The sequence below is a fragment of the Rattus norvegicus genome, chromosome 11 (genome assembly GCF_021556685.1).
Source record: "Rattus norvegicus strain SHRSP/BbbUtx chromosome 11, alternate assembly SHRSP_T2T, whole genome shotgun sequence".
Taxonomy (NCBI): Eukaryota; Metazoa; Chordata; class Mammalia; order Rodentia; family Muridae; genus Rattus; species Rattus norvegicus.
In genome coordinates, this window is record NC_141544.1 from 16292923 (window position 1) to 16308579 (window position 15657).

General features: G+C 37.2%; 1 protein-coding gene and 1 long non-coding RNA gene across 2 annotated transcripts in view; one reads left to right on the forward strand and one right to left on the reverse strand.

Moving 5' to 3' along the window:
* Positions 1–15657, forward strand: part of LOC148002463 (LINE-1 retrotransposable element ORF1 protein-like) — an 80025-nt gene that overhangs the window by 25645 nt on the left and 38723 nt on the right. The window lies entirely within an intron of this gene.
* On the reverse strand, positions 13851–15250 carry Htr1f (5-hydroxytryptamine receptor 1F). The gene has a single exon (NM_021857.4). The coding sequence runs from the start codon at positions 15207–15209 to the stop codon at positions 14109–14111; it is 1101 nt and encodes a 366-aa protein (NP_068629.2). The 5' UTR covers positions 15210–15250; the 3' UTR covers positions 13851–14108.

A 15657-nucleotide genomic window follows, 5' to 3' on the forward strand; every position in this document is an offset into this window, starting at 1 on the left:
GTGCATGTCTTCATAGATTCAGAATTTTTGTTTTTTTGACTCTCACTGTGAATTTTAGATTCGTCTGTAGAGGGCGGCAAACAGCAGCTTAATTCTCCACTCAATGCCTAAACCTTAATGTTCCCATTATCCTAAATCAAAAAGAAAGATTTCCTTAACATAAAGGTTTTTTTTCTTTTCTTTTTCTTCTTGGTGTGGCTGTTTTTTGTCGTAGATAAAAATAAGTGTGAGACTGACAGGGAAAATAAAGTAACTAAACTTTGTTTTTCCTGAATCTTCTAGAGCTTTCTTGCAGAGAATAGAACCTGCTGCCTCTGAGGACGAGACAATCTGGTTCTCCTCGTGGACTGTCACATTAGTTCAACACTCACAATTATATTCTTCCCTGGGGAAAACAGTTACTCAGCTTTCTGAGTTCCTACTTCTGTTCTCTTCCTCAAATTGTGATAATTTAAACAATAGCTGTATTTGCCATGGTTACTTTATCCTCCACAAATAGAGTAACTGAGTCATAATTACCTAAAATCAAGCTGCCTGTGAAGGAGGGTAATTTCTGTAGTAGGATGGTTCATTTTGTTTCCTTGGTTTTGATTTCGAGAGTCAGGTTCTGGTTGGGTAGCCCAGGGTGGCCTTGAACTCACTATGCAGCCCAGGTTAGCCTTGCCCTGCCTCAGACTCCCAGGGCTAGGATTAAGGCATGTTTCACTACACTGGAAGGCAGGATGATAATTCTTTATCACCTCATAAAATCATGAAAAATGTAATGGTTGTACAATATGCACTTTTGTGCAACCTTAGATTGTGTCTTTCCTTTCAGAAAGAAACCTCTACCTGTGAGCTCTCCAGTTTCACTCTTGCTCAACCTGATTACTCACCTCCTACTTACTTTATGTCTATATGAATGCTTTCCTTTACACAGGTTTTTTTTTTAAAATTAAATTATGCAACACATGAACGTGAGAGATGGACTTTTTCCATTGTTGACAATATTATAACATTCATTCATGTTAAGGCATTTATCATTTCTTTTTGATTAATTTTATTCTTAGGCAGTTCACAGTTTCATATACACATGCAACACATTTTGACAGCTTTTCCTTCCGGTTCTTTTGTACCCCCCCCCCATATGAACCTCTGCTTGTGCCTAATTGTCCTTTTCCCAGAGTCATGACTTCCAATTTTGTTGTGTGGCTTGTTTAATTAAATTATGTCTATCTACTAACCTCTGGATTGGGGCTATCTGTTGAAGTCCGGAGGGGACACCAATGGGTACATCACTAAAACAGTGACTTCTCCTTTTCCCTCCAGAATCCATCCACAGAAAATAGTTGAGTGGTAAAGGAGCAAGACCCCTAAGTCTATGCTGAGTTTCTGTCCAGCTGTTGATGGCCCATTTTTGTGTAGATCCAGTGTAGTAAGATGGTATTTTTTTAAAGCAAATTTTATTTAAGAAAAGATTGTGCATTAGATGATTAATCTTGGTTGTTACCTCGACTATATCTGGATTCAACTAAAACCTAAGCAGCTGGGCATGCCTACCTGTGAGTGTTCTTTTCTGGATTGGATCATTTGCAGGGGGAAGACCTACTCTAAGTCTGCCCTTTTGGTGCAGTCTATGTAAAAGGACTTGGAAGAAGGAAGCAGCTGTTTTTTTCTGCTTCACCCCAACCCCCTGGTAAGTTCGTCTACTCTGCTGTGGAGGAATTCTTTCTCTGGTGTTAAGGTGTACTTCTTTGCTATTCTAGCATACACTGAAGACCAGGTGAGACATCTATCCTCATGGACTGAACAGCTATTGGATTCTTGTACTTTCTATCAGGAGACAACCTGATAGACTTATTGGACTATATGAACCACAGTATATAAACCACTCCAGTAAACTTACATTTAATATATTTAGATTCAAGTTATCAGTTCTGTTCTTGTAGAGAACCTTGACTAACACGGTGCAATATACCATATTTCCCAATACTGAAACAAATGACTGATGATTACAAAAACTTACAAAGAGAGAAAGGGGGAAACACATCTGCAAAACAAAGTTCACAAAGGAGTACTACCAAAGGAGAAAAAGAATGACATCAAATAAGCAGCTAATTGTATCTTCACACTGGATTGTACTTCCCTACCTCCACCTGTACTTTTTTTTCTTCCCTCCCTCCCTTCCTCCCTCCCTCCCTCCCTCCCTTCCTTCCTTCCTTCCTTCCTTCCTTCCTTCCTTCTCTCCTTCCTTCCTTCCTTCCTTCCTTCTTTCCTTCTCTCCTTCCTCTCTTTTCTCTTTTTCTTTTTATGTAGAAGGTACTCATTCTTGTCATCTGGTTTAGAGTCTTGTAAATTGTAAAGAGTCCAGAGCAAAGCAGAGCAAGACTTTCAGAAGTACAACCGCAACGACACCTGTGAATTCCTCAGAAGAACAAAACAGTTGTACACGCTTTGCTGGGACTTTGCCATCCTGCACTGATGATCCATCTAACCTTATGAGCTCATCTCAGAACTCAGGGGTGAGGTCTCCAGCTAAGCTAGCACTTCACCACGACAGGACTTCAGCACTGGAAGGAAAGATCAGATAGCTATAAATATGATAAAAAGGGAGGCAATGAAAATTTAGCTTTACCATGTTGAGCAGCGATACCTGGAGATAAACACTGCCCAGGGAAAGTAAATGATGCCATGTATAGACCTACAGTCAAGGGAAGAAGCAGCAGTGGAGGAAAGAGGAAAAGAATGTATGATGGAATAAAGGAAAGAATAGAAGAAAAAAGGTAGAAATGAGAAGAGAAAGAAGAAAACACAGTAGGGAGAAAGAATTTGTAAAGTTAGTATTATTCAATGTCTAGAAAAAGAGTCCTTGTGAACTCTGTTATGAAATAATATAAAAAAATTCAATAAAAACCCTAAAAACAATATAATTAAAATGAATTAGAATTGACATGTTAAAAGGATATTTCAGAAATCAGAGGGTTGGAGAGATGGTTCAGTGGTTAAGAGCACTAACTGTTCTTCTGGAGGTCCTGAGTTCAAATCCTAGCAACCACATGGTGGCTCACAACCATCTATAATGGAATCCGATGCCCTCTTCTGGTGTGTCTGAAGACAGCTGTAGTGTACTTATATATAATAAATAAATAAATCTTTTCCCCCTCCCCAAATAAATAAATCTTAAAATAATCACAATTGGAGAACACAGAGCTGTAGAAGTGGTAAGTAAATTGTGACGTCCAAAACACCAAGAGATAAAATACATTACGATAAAATGGCCAAGGCTGGGGACCAGCATCATGAATGCAGAAGGAAGAACAGGTGTGGTGTAAAGGAAGTACTAGCCAGATCCGAGTGCTCAAAAAGCCTATGATTCCAAATCAAAGCTTTGCTTTTGTCTTTGTTTTCCCTTTGGTTATGAGATAGGGTCTCACTGCATAGCTCTGGTTGTCCTGAAGCTCACCATGTAGACCAGGTTGGCTTCCAACTTACAAAGATCATCCTGCCTCTGCCTCTCGGGTGCTAGAATTAAAGGCAGGCACCACCTTGCCTGGCAGGGGCAAAAGTGCTTTTTAAAAGTGTTTCTCTATAATTTCTTAGAGTATGTGAGCTTAGAACACCAAGGACTGGTCCAGACACTCTGGGGACTGAGAACTAAAACCAAGTTTTTCTGCATGCTATTTGAGCATGCTACCAACTGAGCTACATTTCCAACTAAGGACAATAAAGAAAATTTCACATCCACCATACTTCAATTGCAAATAATTAAAAAATGAAAACATCTTGAAGGTTCGATGGTATTTTTTTAGAGAAGAAAATTATCCAAATCCCATTTCTTTTTTGTTTGTTTTTTTTTTGTTGTTATGTTTTGTTTTGAGACTGGGTTTCTCTGTGTAGCTTTGGCTCTCCTGGATCTTAAATCCCATTTCTTGCTTTTCTGGTGAGAAATACTTTTTTTCTTCCTCCAATAGTTGGAAAAGCATAAGAAACATCCATCCTATGTATCCTATTCCCAAATAAAAATTTCTTGGGAGTGGGTTCAATTAGAAAGATTCTACTTTGATTGGTATCTGTGCTGGAAGCTTTTATGTCAACTTAACATAAGCTTTTCAAAAGTCATCAGAAAGGAGAGCATCTCTACTAAGGAAAAAAAAGCCTCCATAAGATCTTGATATAAGGCAGGCTATAGGGCTATTTCTTTTTTCTTTTTTAAAATTTTTATTGGATATTTTTTATTTACATTTCAAAATGTTATCCCCTTCCTGGCTTCCCATCCATAAACTCCCGATCCCATCCCCCTTCCCCTTCTATGATGGTGTTCCCCCACCTAACCACTTGCCCCTTCCTGCCTCCCTGCCCTGACATTCCCCTACACTATGGGATCCAGGCTTGGCAGGATCAAGGGCTTCTCCTCCCATTGGTGACCAACAAGGCCATCCTCTACTACATATGCAGCTGGAGCCATAGGTCTGTCCATGTCTACTCTTTGGTTGGTGGTTTAGTCCCTGGGAGCTCTGGTTGGCTAGTATTGTTCTTCCTATGAGGTTGTAAACCCCTTTAGCTCCTTGAATCCTTTCTCTAACTCCCCCAATGGGGACCCTGTTCTCAGTTCAAGTGTCCACCTCTGTATTTGTTATGCTCTGGCAGAGCCTCTAGGGAGACATCCATATCAGGCTCCTGTCAGCTTGCACTTCTTGGCATCAGCAATATTGTCTGGGTTTGGTGGCTGTATATGGGCTGGGTTTGTTTGTTTGTTTTTCTCTATCAAACATGGTAAGGATACTTCTATGGATGTCTTAGGGTTTTACTGCTGTGAACAGATACTATGACCAAGGCAACTTTTATAGAGGATAATATTTAACTGGGGCTGGCTTACAGGTTCAGAGGTTAAGTTCATTATCATCAAGGTGGGAGCTTGGCAGCATCCAGGTAGGAATGGCACTGGAGGAGCTATTCTAATTTTTAAAGCTTTTCAGTTTTATATAGTAATGTTATGTTTACTGTGTACATGGACATATGTGATGTGAGGGATGTGTGTGTGTGTGTGTGTGTGTGTGTGTGTGTGTGTTTGTGTTTGCGCATGTGTTTGTGGGGGGAGGTATATGTGACACAGGACACATGTGGAGTTTGATGTCTTCTACATTTTCATTGGTTCACAGATGAAACTCCTATCAGCAGGGCTGCAGTATTGGCCATCAAATCCCTTTACCTCCTGAGCCATCTTGCTGGTCTACACTTATTTTTAAAACATATCTACCTATATGTGTGTGTATGTACAGGACCACATGTGTACTTCAACATGTATGTATGTGTATAGATGCCAGAGGTCAGTTTCTTAGGATCTATTTACGTTGATTTTCAAGACAGAATCTCTCACCAGAACCTGGGATTCATAGTCTTGTCTGGACTATCTTTCCAGAAAGCCTCAGAGATGCCTCGTTTCCACCTCCTCAGCATGAAGATTACAAATGGGTGTTTCCATGCCTGACTGTGTGAGTACTAAGATTTGAACACAGGTCCTGAGGCTTTTGCAGCAAGCACTTTGCTGACCGAGTGATCTCCATCCTCCACTTTAGATTTCATAGTAGAATGCTATAGGATATTTTGAAATCATTAAGTGAAATCCAACAGTGAAATTTTAAAGAATATTATTTATTTCACATTTTATCTTTTGTTTTAGGCTGAGCAGCAGCAAACACCAGCATATATTTATTTATCCCTTTTCTAATGGCAGCAGCAAATCAGTATAGTTTTGTATTTGGAATGCTGTTACAAAGTAATGTTTGAACTTTTATATAATATTATCAATTTATATTAAAATTATTATAATAATGTAACATTTTCATGTCTCTTCAAATGTCAAAATAGTCATTGCATATTTCTTTCACCAGTGGGAAGATTTTGATAAAGAAAAAGAACTTAAATTTTAACATAAGCTTAATGGCTCACTTAGACCTGTATTCCAGAAATTACTCAATAGAAAATACAGATAAGACAAGTGAATTATCCAACCTGAGCCTTTAGATGTTTTGCATATGACATACTAATGAAGCCAGGAACATAATATTCCTATGTTTGCATGTATTTATGACCATGGCTTTTTAAAATGTAAGTATGATAAATGGAGTAGATATTTAAACCTTATAAATTTACAAAGAAGATAGAAAAGAAAAGAAAGCTTAATACAAAAATGCTACAGTCGAGTTGTTTCATATTTCTAACACAGGTTAACCTAGAAACACAGTAGAATATTAACTTGTACTTTATCTTTTCCTCAATTTTTAAGGGGCACACAATTAAAACTTGGGTTTTAGGGCTAATGGACAGCCAGGGCATCTGCAGAACAAGAAGAAAGCGACTTGGTAACCATTGTTAAAACATACTTTTCCCGAGATTGGACAGATGCTCTGGAAGAGAAGGGCAGCTTTTGAACATTGCTATTTTTATGTTTGCGCAGCTCTGTATTACATGAGTCATAATCATGTCGGATTATGTAGGATGGGGAAGTGGCTGTGGGCCTCATGTATTTTCTCTGTTAAGATGGTTGAGCTAAGTAAAACCGATGAAGCTCTTCCTTCCTCAAGCTTTAAAACCAGTGATGTCACATCTAGAATTCCCCAGGATAGACTTGTTCCCTTTGTAACTGAATAACTCATGATATCTTCTTCCCTACTGCAGGGATACCATTACCTTATCAACTGAACATAAATCAAGGAAGAGAAGGGGCCTGGGTGCAGCAAGGAAGCAAGAGGGGGAGTAAGTTCAGGTTAGTTGGGCTGGATGTCAATAACTTAATTTTGAGACTACCAAGCATACCTAGTTTTTCTTTTTACATCCATTTCAAATAGGAATAAAAAATTACCTTTAGAAATAGGCAGTTTGTATTTACAGATTGTTAATAATGCATATATTATTAATAATGAACCATAGTGATGAGTAATAAATAACATTGACATTCATCATCATGTACAGACATTTCTGGAAAGTTATTGTCCTTTGAATTTTATGTATTTCCTTGTCAATAACTATAATAATTTATGTATTTCCTTTCCCTAATAACTGAAAATAAGGACTCCTTTTCTAATGTTAGTCAACCTTTAGCCTCTTCCTTGTAGTAACATACATCCATTAAACACAAATGTAAAGTCAAACCGGCAATTAACGTCAGTTCCTAGAACATCGTGACGTGCGATAGGCTTACTTAGAAGGGAGGTTGTCATTGAAATAGGTTTGAGACCACGTGGATATAGGCAAAACCTACAATACCAACACACAGGAAGTCCAGGCAGGAGGATCACCAACTTGAGGCTGACTAGATTTTTATAGGGAGATCATGTTCCAACCAAAATCACAAGCTAAGTGTGATGGCTCAAGTATGGTGGTACACGCCTTTTTTCTTAGCCCTGAGAAGGCAGAGGTCAGAGGATCTCTGTGTGTTTGAGGCCAACTTGGTCTACACAGTAAAGTCCAGAACATTCAGGGCTACATAGAGTTTGTCTCAAAGAGCAAAGGGGCAGCTAGAAAGTATCTGTGCATGCCTTTAATCCAAGTACTCAGGTGGCAGAGGTGGAAGGAGTCAAAGGCAGGAGGATCTCTGTGAGTCTGAAGCCTAAGAGAGCAAACAAACCAAAAACTTTCCCAAAAACTTACAAAGAAACAAAAACAAGTCTTTTAAGTAACTTGAAATGGCCATTTTAGTTATTATGAAAATCAAATGTTCATGAAGAAAATTGGAGTATTCAAAGCAAATAAGGAGTAAATGAAAATGTCTTGTGTCACTGACTCTAAGTACTGTAGGAAGTAGGTTTCAAATGGTGGAATTTGATCTGTCCTTTGATGGGCACATTGTTTAACATTTGCAAGGAAGTGGAAGGTATTTGAGAAGGAAAAGAAAGGCTCAAAAGCAATGTTTACAATGTAAGGGCACAGGAGAGAGGAACCAGAACAGAGTGGATAGCATCCATTAGGGCCACGGTTGGGTAGTAAGAGATGAGATTTTCTAAGTGTTCTCTTCTTATTAATACCAAGGCTAAAAGCCACAGCAGAGTTTATATGTACTGGAAGGAGCAATGGAAAGACAATACTACTTTCTTCAAAAATTAATATACTTATATAATTTTCTAGTATTTTAACCTTTATAAAGCTAAAATCTAGGCTCCCCGTTTTTGCTTTAATCATCAGAATTCTCATTTCAAATAAAAACTTCTTTTAACCATTTAATGGATAAAACCAAAACCATAATCCTGGAACATAGGGGAACTCATCTCTGTGATCATCAACAGTGAGAAATAATTCCAGTGTCCATGTGGTTATGGTTTTCAAAGATAAATGGGTTAGATGGTGCCAAGGTTGTAGCAATGTGGGTGGCAGAATGTTGAAAGGAGAAAGGCTGGTGAGAGCCTTCAGGAGTGGCCTTCGTGTAGCTTGGTAAAGCTGCTGGGCCTTTGTGCATTGCTGGGTACCGAGCTTCCAGGAGAATGAGTTAGCCCAGTGCTGTTGTCTTGTTTCTTTCCAGGCTCCCAGGCGCCCACTGAGGGTCACTCATTCCAGACTTACCGTGCTAAAGAATAAGAACTGTAACTCTCAGCTTTGTGGCCCTTTAGTCTCTGAATGAGTTTGTCTTCTCTCACTATCATCTTGTTCTTTCAACTCTACTCCTACGGAAGGAGAGCTGCCTAGTATTAGGTTAATGGTTAGAATTGGGAATCCAATTTAGCCTTTTTAGATTTTAATTGTAGGCATCCTATATTCAAAAAGCTGTTTGTTGTGTCATAAAGAATTTATGCTATGTTCTAGAGAATTTAAATAACTTCCTCACTGATAAGAGAGTATATTTTATGCTATTTACTTTTAACTAAATGTATTATCATTTACAATGTATTTGGCTTTGATCTCAACTTCTGTAGTTTTGCATTTGTGATAGTGGTAAGGTCACTTTCTGGGTTCTGAGTCAGTCTTTTACTAACATTATGGACTAATTTCTTTTTCTCTTCCTGTAGTCGCAGTCCCACACTTTACTAGCTGGGGGTCTTTTAAAGCTCTGCTGTCCAGAACTGAAGCCCCAGGCTTCACTGGAGTAATCTAAGATAGGTCTTGATTAGGCCTGAGTTCACAGACTGACATGCCCATCTTTGTAACAAGCACCAAAAGTGATTTTTATTCATAGTTTTTAAAAACCTGAAGTCATCATTTGCTTGAAAGAAATTCTCTTTCTACTTCATCTTCAAACTCAATGGTGACTTAGTTAAGATGGTTCTTTTCCCTAGCTCATGTATTCTTAGCATCCCCTTACTTTGCAGAAAGACAAACTGACACATATTTGCACATTCGTGTCCTCTCTACTAGGATTAGAGTTGACTCACAGCCAAGCTCAACAGTTATCCCTATAATAGGTATATGTATATAGTTATTATATAACAATGTAATAGTTATTATGTCAGTACACAGAAGGAGAGGAAGAGATGATATGTGCACGTAGAGGGAGGGGAATGACTGCAGTTTTCTTTTTTTTTTTTCACCCCCGGAGCTGAGGACCCAGGGCCTTGCACTGAACTTAATCCCCAACTCCGACTGCAGTTTTCTTTTATTAACTTTATTAAAGTGGGAGACGTCATGTTAGCAGCGTCAGCCACAGAGCTTAACTATATAATAATTGTATTTGATTTTTGGCACACATATTGAATGTGTGTGTTTTAGGAATATGAATCTAACATGAAGATATTGGGGATGAATAACCCAGGAAGATGACTTTAATGTTCCTACAGAAGTGGGACAGTCCATGGGAAAAACTAGAACTTATATTAAACATAAAGTTTAACAGAAAACTACTTGGTTATGATGTGTCATTCCTCTTGATAAAACAACAATATATTTTTATTTCTTTTCAATTTATTTTATGTATACAAATGCTCTGTTTTCATGCACACTGGAAGAGAGGATCAAATTCCTTTATAGATGGTTGTGAGCCACCATGTGGTTGCTGAGAATTGAACTCAGGACCTCTGGAAGAACAGTCAGTGTTCTCAACTACTGAGTCATCCTTCCAGACCTTGTATATTTTTCTTACAGAGGAATTTTTATGATTTCTATCCTGGTCAAAGGTTCTGTTGTTGTTGTTGTTACTATTACTACTACTACTACTACTACTACTACTACTACTACTACTACTACTACTACTTTAATGCTACTCTTTCTAGGTGGAGTTTTGATACCGCTGTGTTTTGGAGAAAGTCTTCCATATCAATAGTCAGAGATTATGTTAAGTGATCTTTCTCTAGGTGACAAGTTCCACTTAAATAATTGAAAAAATCAACTGATTCGAAGGACCAAGACAAGTCATTATAAAATATTTACTTTATTCACGACAAAAATATTAATTTGGTTTTAGAGATATTTTATGGCAAGTTAAAGGTCTAAGCTTGATGGATTCTGTTATCAGGAAGATATGAGAGCCACATACCTGGAACAAGTTACTTTAATTGTACTGCTTTTTAAAGTAAACAGAATTACTTTTGAAATGATTACAAAAAAAATCTTTCATGTTTCTACTGCACAGTTTAAGAAACCCGACTCTCTGACCTAGAAGTCAGAAATAGTCTATAAATGCATGAGAAAACAGTCTTATTCGTGAAGCAGAGGCAAGCCTATCAGCAATGAGTTTATGACACGTCTATCTTCATAATATTTGGGGGTACGAATAAATACATTTCACAGCAATTGGATTTAAAATGCTTTCCTGCTTATTTCTATTAGAAAGTGTAGGTAAAAGGCACAAGATTAAAATGGAGGGTGTGGCTATGGGGTTTAGGCTACAACAAGGAGATGAACTTGTTACTGGCACAGTGATGCAGCAAGGAAGATGCATACCCTAGTTAGGTCAAGTGCAGACAGCCAGGGAATCAAACTCATCAGTGAAGCAACAATAAGAACAGTTTTCTAAATTTGTAAGGTTGTTTGTTCTTAAAGATGGGCTCATCACTTTCCACTAACTGGATATTTGTGACAGGTCTTATAAACCAAAATAAAAGAATAATATAAAACAAACCAAAACACATGGACCAGGCAGTTCATATTCTTAAGCATGTGACATTTTAAATATAGTCTGTATGCAGATATGTGTACTAACATATTGGACTAATTTTGATACCCAACCATTTAATTTTCTTATTTCTTTGGTGTCATGTATTTATTTTTAATACATCTTTCATTTGAAGAGATTTAGAAGACCACTTAATAAAATAAAGCCTTTGATGGATTTTACAGTGCTGATATATTACGGTTCTACTAGGAACTAAACTTTTATCTTGCATTTAATAACCTTTGATGATATTTACGTTTCCACCCTCTGCCTTGTTTGTTAGAAAGGAAGCTACTATATTGCATTATTTTTCCTTTTTGACAGCTTTTAGCTACTTAGCAAATTTTCATTCAAAGGATTACGTGTTTATATTCTGAGAAGTCCATCTTGTTAACTGGACTGGTCAACTGCAAATATTTTAAAGAAAATGTAAATTGGCGATTTCAAGCCCCCTCCATTACTAACATTTAAAGATATTGAAGAGGTATATCTGATACTTATTCATTAGTGCATATTTATTTATTCATTAGCCTGTAATATCACCTTCTAGGGTAAATGCTGATGAATTGATACTGTGTGATGCAGTCTCTTTGAATGAAATGATGATTCTACAATGTAAAAAAAAAATGAATTGGATTTTCTCCTGACCTTTCAAGGGAGTTAACTGCAACTTCTTTGTTACTTATGATGTTAATTTTTCTCCATCTGAGGCTTGCTCTAACTTACATTTAAGGGATCTATTTTTACTTGGGTTTGTTTTGCTCAAAATGGTTAGTGGTTTGTGCCTCATGAGTTTTCCCAGTCATGCAGTGGTGGAGAGGCAGGCAGTGGAAAGGTCTTTGGTTGAATAGATCACAGACAGGATCAAGTGTTGGTAAGTGAGAAGGTAAAAGAGAAGAAAGAAAATGTGAGGGAAGACATGAGGCATGAGAGCAGAGGCAGGGTGCTGTGGGGACAGAGCATGTGGCTGGGGACCTCATCAACTGTTAGATGAGTTCTGACCTCACGTCCAACAGTTGTGAGGTCAGAACTCGGGTAACAGTTTTGCTTAGTCCAGAAGCGATCAGTAGTACCTGTGAGCTTGGGCACATCTGTGCTTTCTATGCTTCTGAAAAAGTCATCGTTTACTAAGAGATCCTGTGGTTAATCTCCTTGTTTCGGGCAGATTGAAGGACTCAGCCCATCCTGCTGTCTTAATGACACTCAGGCTGTATGTAATGTATGGATATTCCTTTATATCACCTCTTCCTGTTTTTTCCCTTTGTTTTCACTGCCAGAATCAAGCTTAGCACTTCATCACCTCTCCTATTGGTTTGATTTCTAGCAAGAAGACAATATCTCCAGTATTCCCTTTTCTTCCCAGATCTATTCAGAAAAGCTTTTCCTCCCTACCCCCTTTATTTCAGATTTGCCCTAAGCTTGTATTATCTGTGAAAATCATCACTGATAACTCAATAGGTAGTAACAAGGTTGAAGCCAGTCTCAAAGTTCAATGTTTAATCTGACTTCCTTTGTTGCTTTAAATGGCTAGCAACTCTTGGCATATCCTACAATCCTTGAATGAAGAAGCCTGAATTCTTTAAGTTGTCACCCTATACCCTTTCATTCACATGCTCAAATTCTGCTTTATTTGACACACATTTTATATATTGTTATGAAAATGTTCCAATATTCTTCTTCAACCAGATGTGATCAGTTTGTCTCTATACCATTACAACTATGTAAATAACTCACTTGGTAGATTCTTGTTTATTTTCTTCTAGTATAGCTCTGCATTTTTTCTTCTTTTAGATTATAAATACATTGATGACAGCATTTGCATTTTATTTCCTGTATTTTCTATCTACGACATGCCTCATTGGCATATACAAACTCACATCTCTAGATATCTGTTAAGCCAAGGGTAATGTCTCATAGATATATAAAAAGTGACACAATGAACGCTTTCCACAAAGAAAGAATATTTTATATTGCACACAATGTTGTGACTTAAAGAGGTACGTTGTTTTCAATTATGTTGTTTTCCAAATGGTCTTGATTTATGAAAAGTGTCCTAGTCATAAAAGGAGAAGTAGATTTTTTTGTAAAGTCAAAGCAAAGTTTTAATATTTTTTATTATATTGTCTATATTAGAAAAGGAAATGATGTTCAGATCTTAAGATATGGAGATGAATTATAAAAACTGGACTTAATAACACTAGTGGAGAGGAAATAAACTTCATACTAGAAGTGTTAGTTATGGTGTGTTAGTTAAGGTACCTAGTGTTTAAAGTTTGATTCCTAAACAGAGGGCAATGTATATAACAATTATATAATAATTGTGAAATAAACCTTCCCTCTAACCTTGGGGCTTTGATTTCAAATAATGACATATGATTAAGAAAATATTATTCTAGAACTTGATATTAAATAAAGATTGCAAATGGGCAGAAAGTTCAGGATATTGCAATATTTTTCCACATTTAGCTCACTGGATGATTTTTTTTTTGCTGTCCAAATATGAGGGCAGTATCAAAGCCACTGAAATTCATATTTTCTCAACTAAGTAACAGCTGCTGTTGCTGTATATGTGCCTTTGTAGAGGATAAGATGGAGACGGGGCACAGTGGTACTGCAGTGAATAGTTTTTCTATAAATTAGTGGTTAAACAATGAGGTGATATAGAAATTACCAATGGAAAGATGCCAGTTAAAGTTCCTCTAGTCGATGTAACATAGAGACCTGGAAAACATTGTAATTGATAGCATGTATATATATGTGTGTGTGTGTGTATTTCTAGTTAGTTTCTTAGGTATATTGCATAGAAAAAATATTATGAGCTGAGCTGCCTAAATTATTTCCTAATTTTGAGAACATTAAAATGATGGCCAAATTAGTATATCTTATTTTCTTGGTACTATTAAAAATAAATTTATCCTCTTATAATTTTAGCAGTCTTTATATATTTTCTCTAAAAATTTCAATCTTTTATTACTTTACATTCATTTAGTTATCCCTCCCCCCCCCAAGAAATACAGCCTCTACCCTTTAAAAATAGGCTTTTTTTTAAATCCTAATTTCGACATCGTACAAGTTTTTGGAAGGCTTTCTTAAAGTCTTCATTAAAGATGGTATAAATCAGTGGGTTTATAAGAGAATTCAGGTAACCAAGCCATGCCAAAAAATTTGACATTTCTTCAGAAATTTTACATTTTTCACAGATATTAACAACCAATTCCTTTACAAAAAAGGGCAACCAACATATTACAAATGCGCCCAAGATCAATCCCAGGGTAGTGGCTGCTTTGCGTTCTCGAGTGCCTGAGATTTTCTGTCTTCTCCAAGATTTCTCGTGCTTCAGCTCAGATCTGGGACTTTTCACTGTGCTGTGAATTCTATCAAAGTCTGTTGATGGATCAGATAAGGATTTTTCTAACATGTAGGATGTGGAGACCAGTTTAATGCTCTTCTCACCACTCTCCAAAAGGACTTGGCCATTCAGTTCCTCCTTTATCATCCGACTTGCTTGTCTCTTGTGGTATAGTGTCCTTGCTGCTCTGTATATTTTGTAGTAGAGGATCAATATCAACACAAGTGGGATGTAGAAGGCTCCAAACGTGGAGTAAATTGTGGAAACAATATGGTCATGTTTGATGATACACTGATCATCACGGCTATTTCCTTGGTGCCTCCAGAAGAGAGGAGGCATGGAGATGAACACAGATATAACCCACACTGTTGTAATCGTGATGCCAGCATGCCTGGGAGTCCTCTTCCTGGCATACTCGACTGCGTCTGTGATTGCTCGGTACCTATCCAACGCTATAGCCGACAGGTGCAAGATGGAGCAGCTACAGCAGATGATGTCAACACTCAGCCAAAGGTCACAGAGTCCTTGTCCCATAATCCAACTCTCGCTCACAATGTACACGATGCTAAAGGGCATAACCAGGACAGCAACAAGAAAGTCTGTAACTGCCAAGGAACAGATTAAATAGTTGGCTGGGTGGTGCAGCTTCCGAGTCACAATGATTGCAGTGATCACGAGGGAGTTGATGGTGGTTGTCATCAAGGCCAGGCCAGACAGAGTGAGGGATACCAGAATTTTGGATGGCATTCGGTTTAACAGTTCCTCTGAGGTTAAATTTTGGTCTGATGAGTTTAGAAAATCCATTTTTTTGTTTAAAAGGTTTACATAGTTGAAGAAATGAATACCTGTAACAAAGGAGGGGGAAACATAGTTCAGAGAAGGTTTCAAGTATTGTTCTCTTCTATTTTTAGAACATTTTAAAAAAATATGTGCATGTTTTTCTAGAGCATTCTATGGACTAAAAATTGGAGTTCATATTTTTCTAAGAAAGCCAATGAGAAAAGTAACAAAGAGTATTTTTTAAAAACATTTATTAAACTTTTCTCACATAAAGCAATTTCTATGAGTAAACTAACCATTTATTCAATAAATTCCCCATGGCTATGAAATTGTTTTAAATAGTATATTAGCTCTGGCTGTTTTTCCTTTTTCTATAGCAGAAGCTATGTTGAAAAGTACATGTTAATATTTTGTAATATAGCATGAGAACATTAAAGACAGCATTTAAAAATGGTAAATATATTTATATTTA

Bases quoted from the DNA above. Each gene is read 5' to 3' on its own strand.
- Htr1f (NM_021857.4), bottom strand. From the start codon at position 15,209: ATGGATTTTCTAAACTCATCAGACCAAAATTTAACCTCAGAGGAACTG.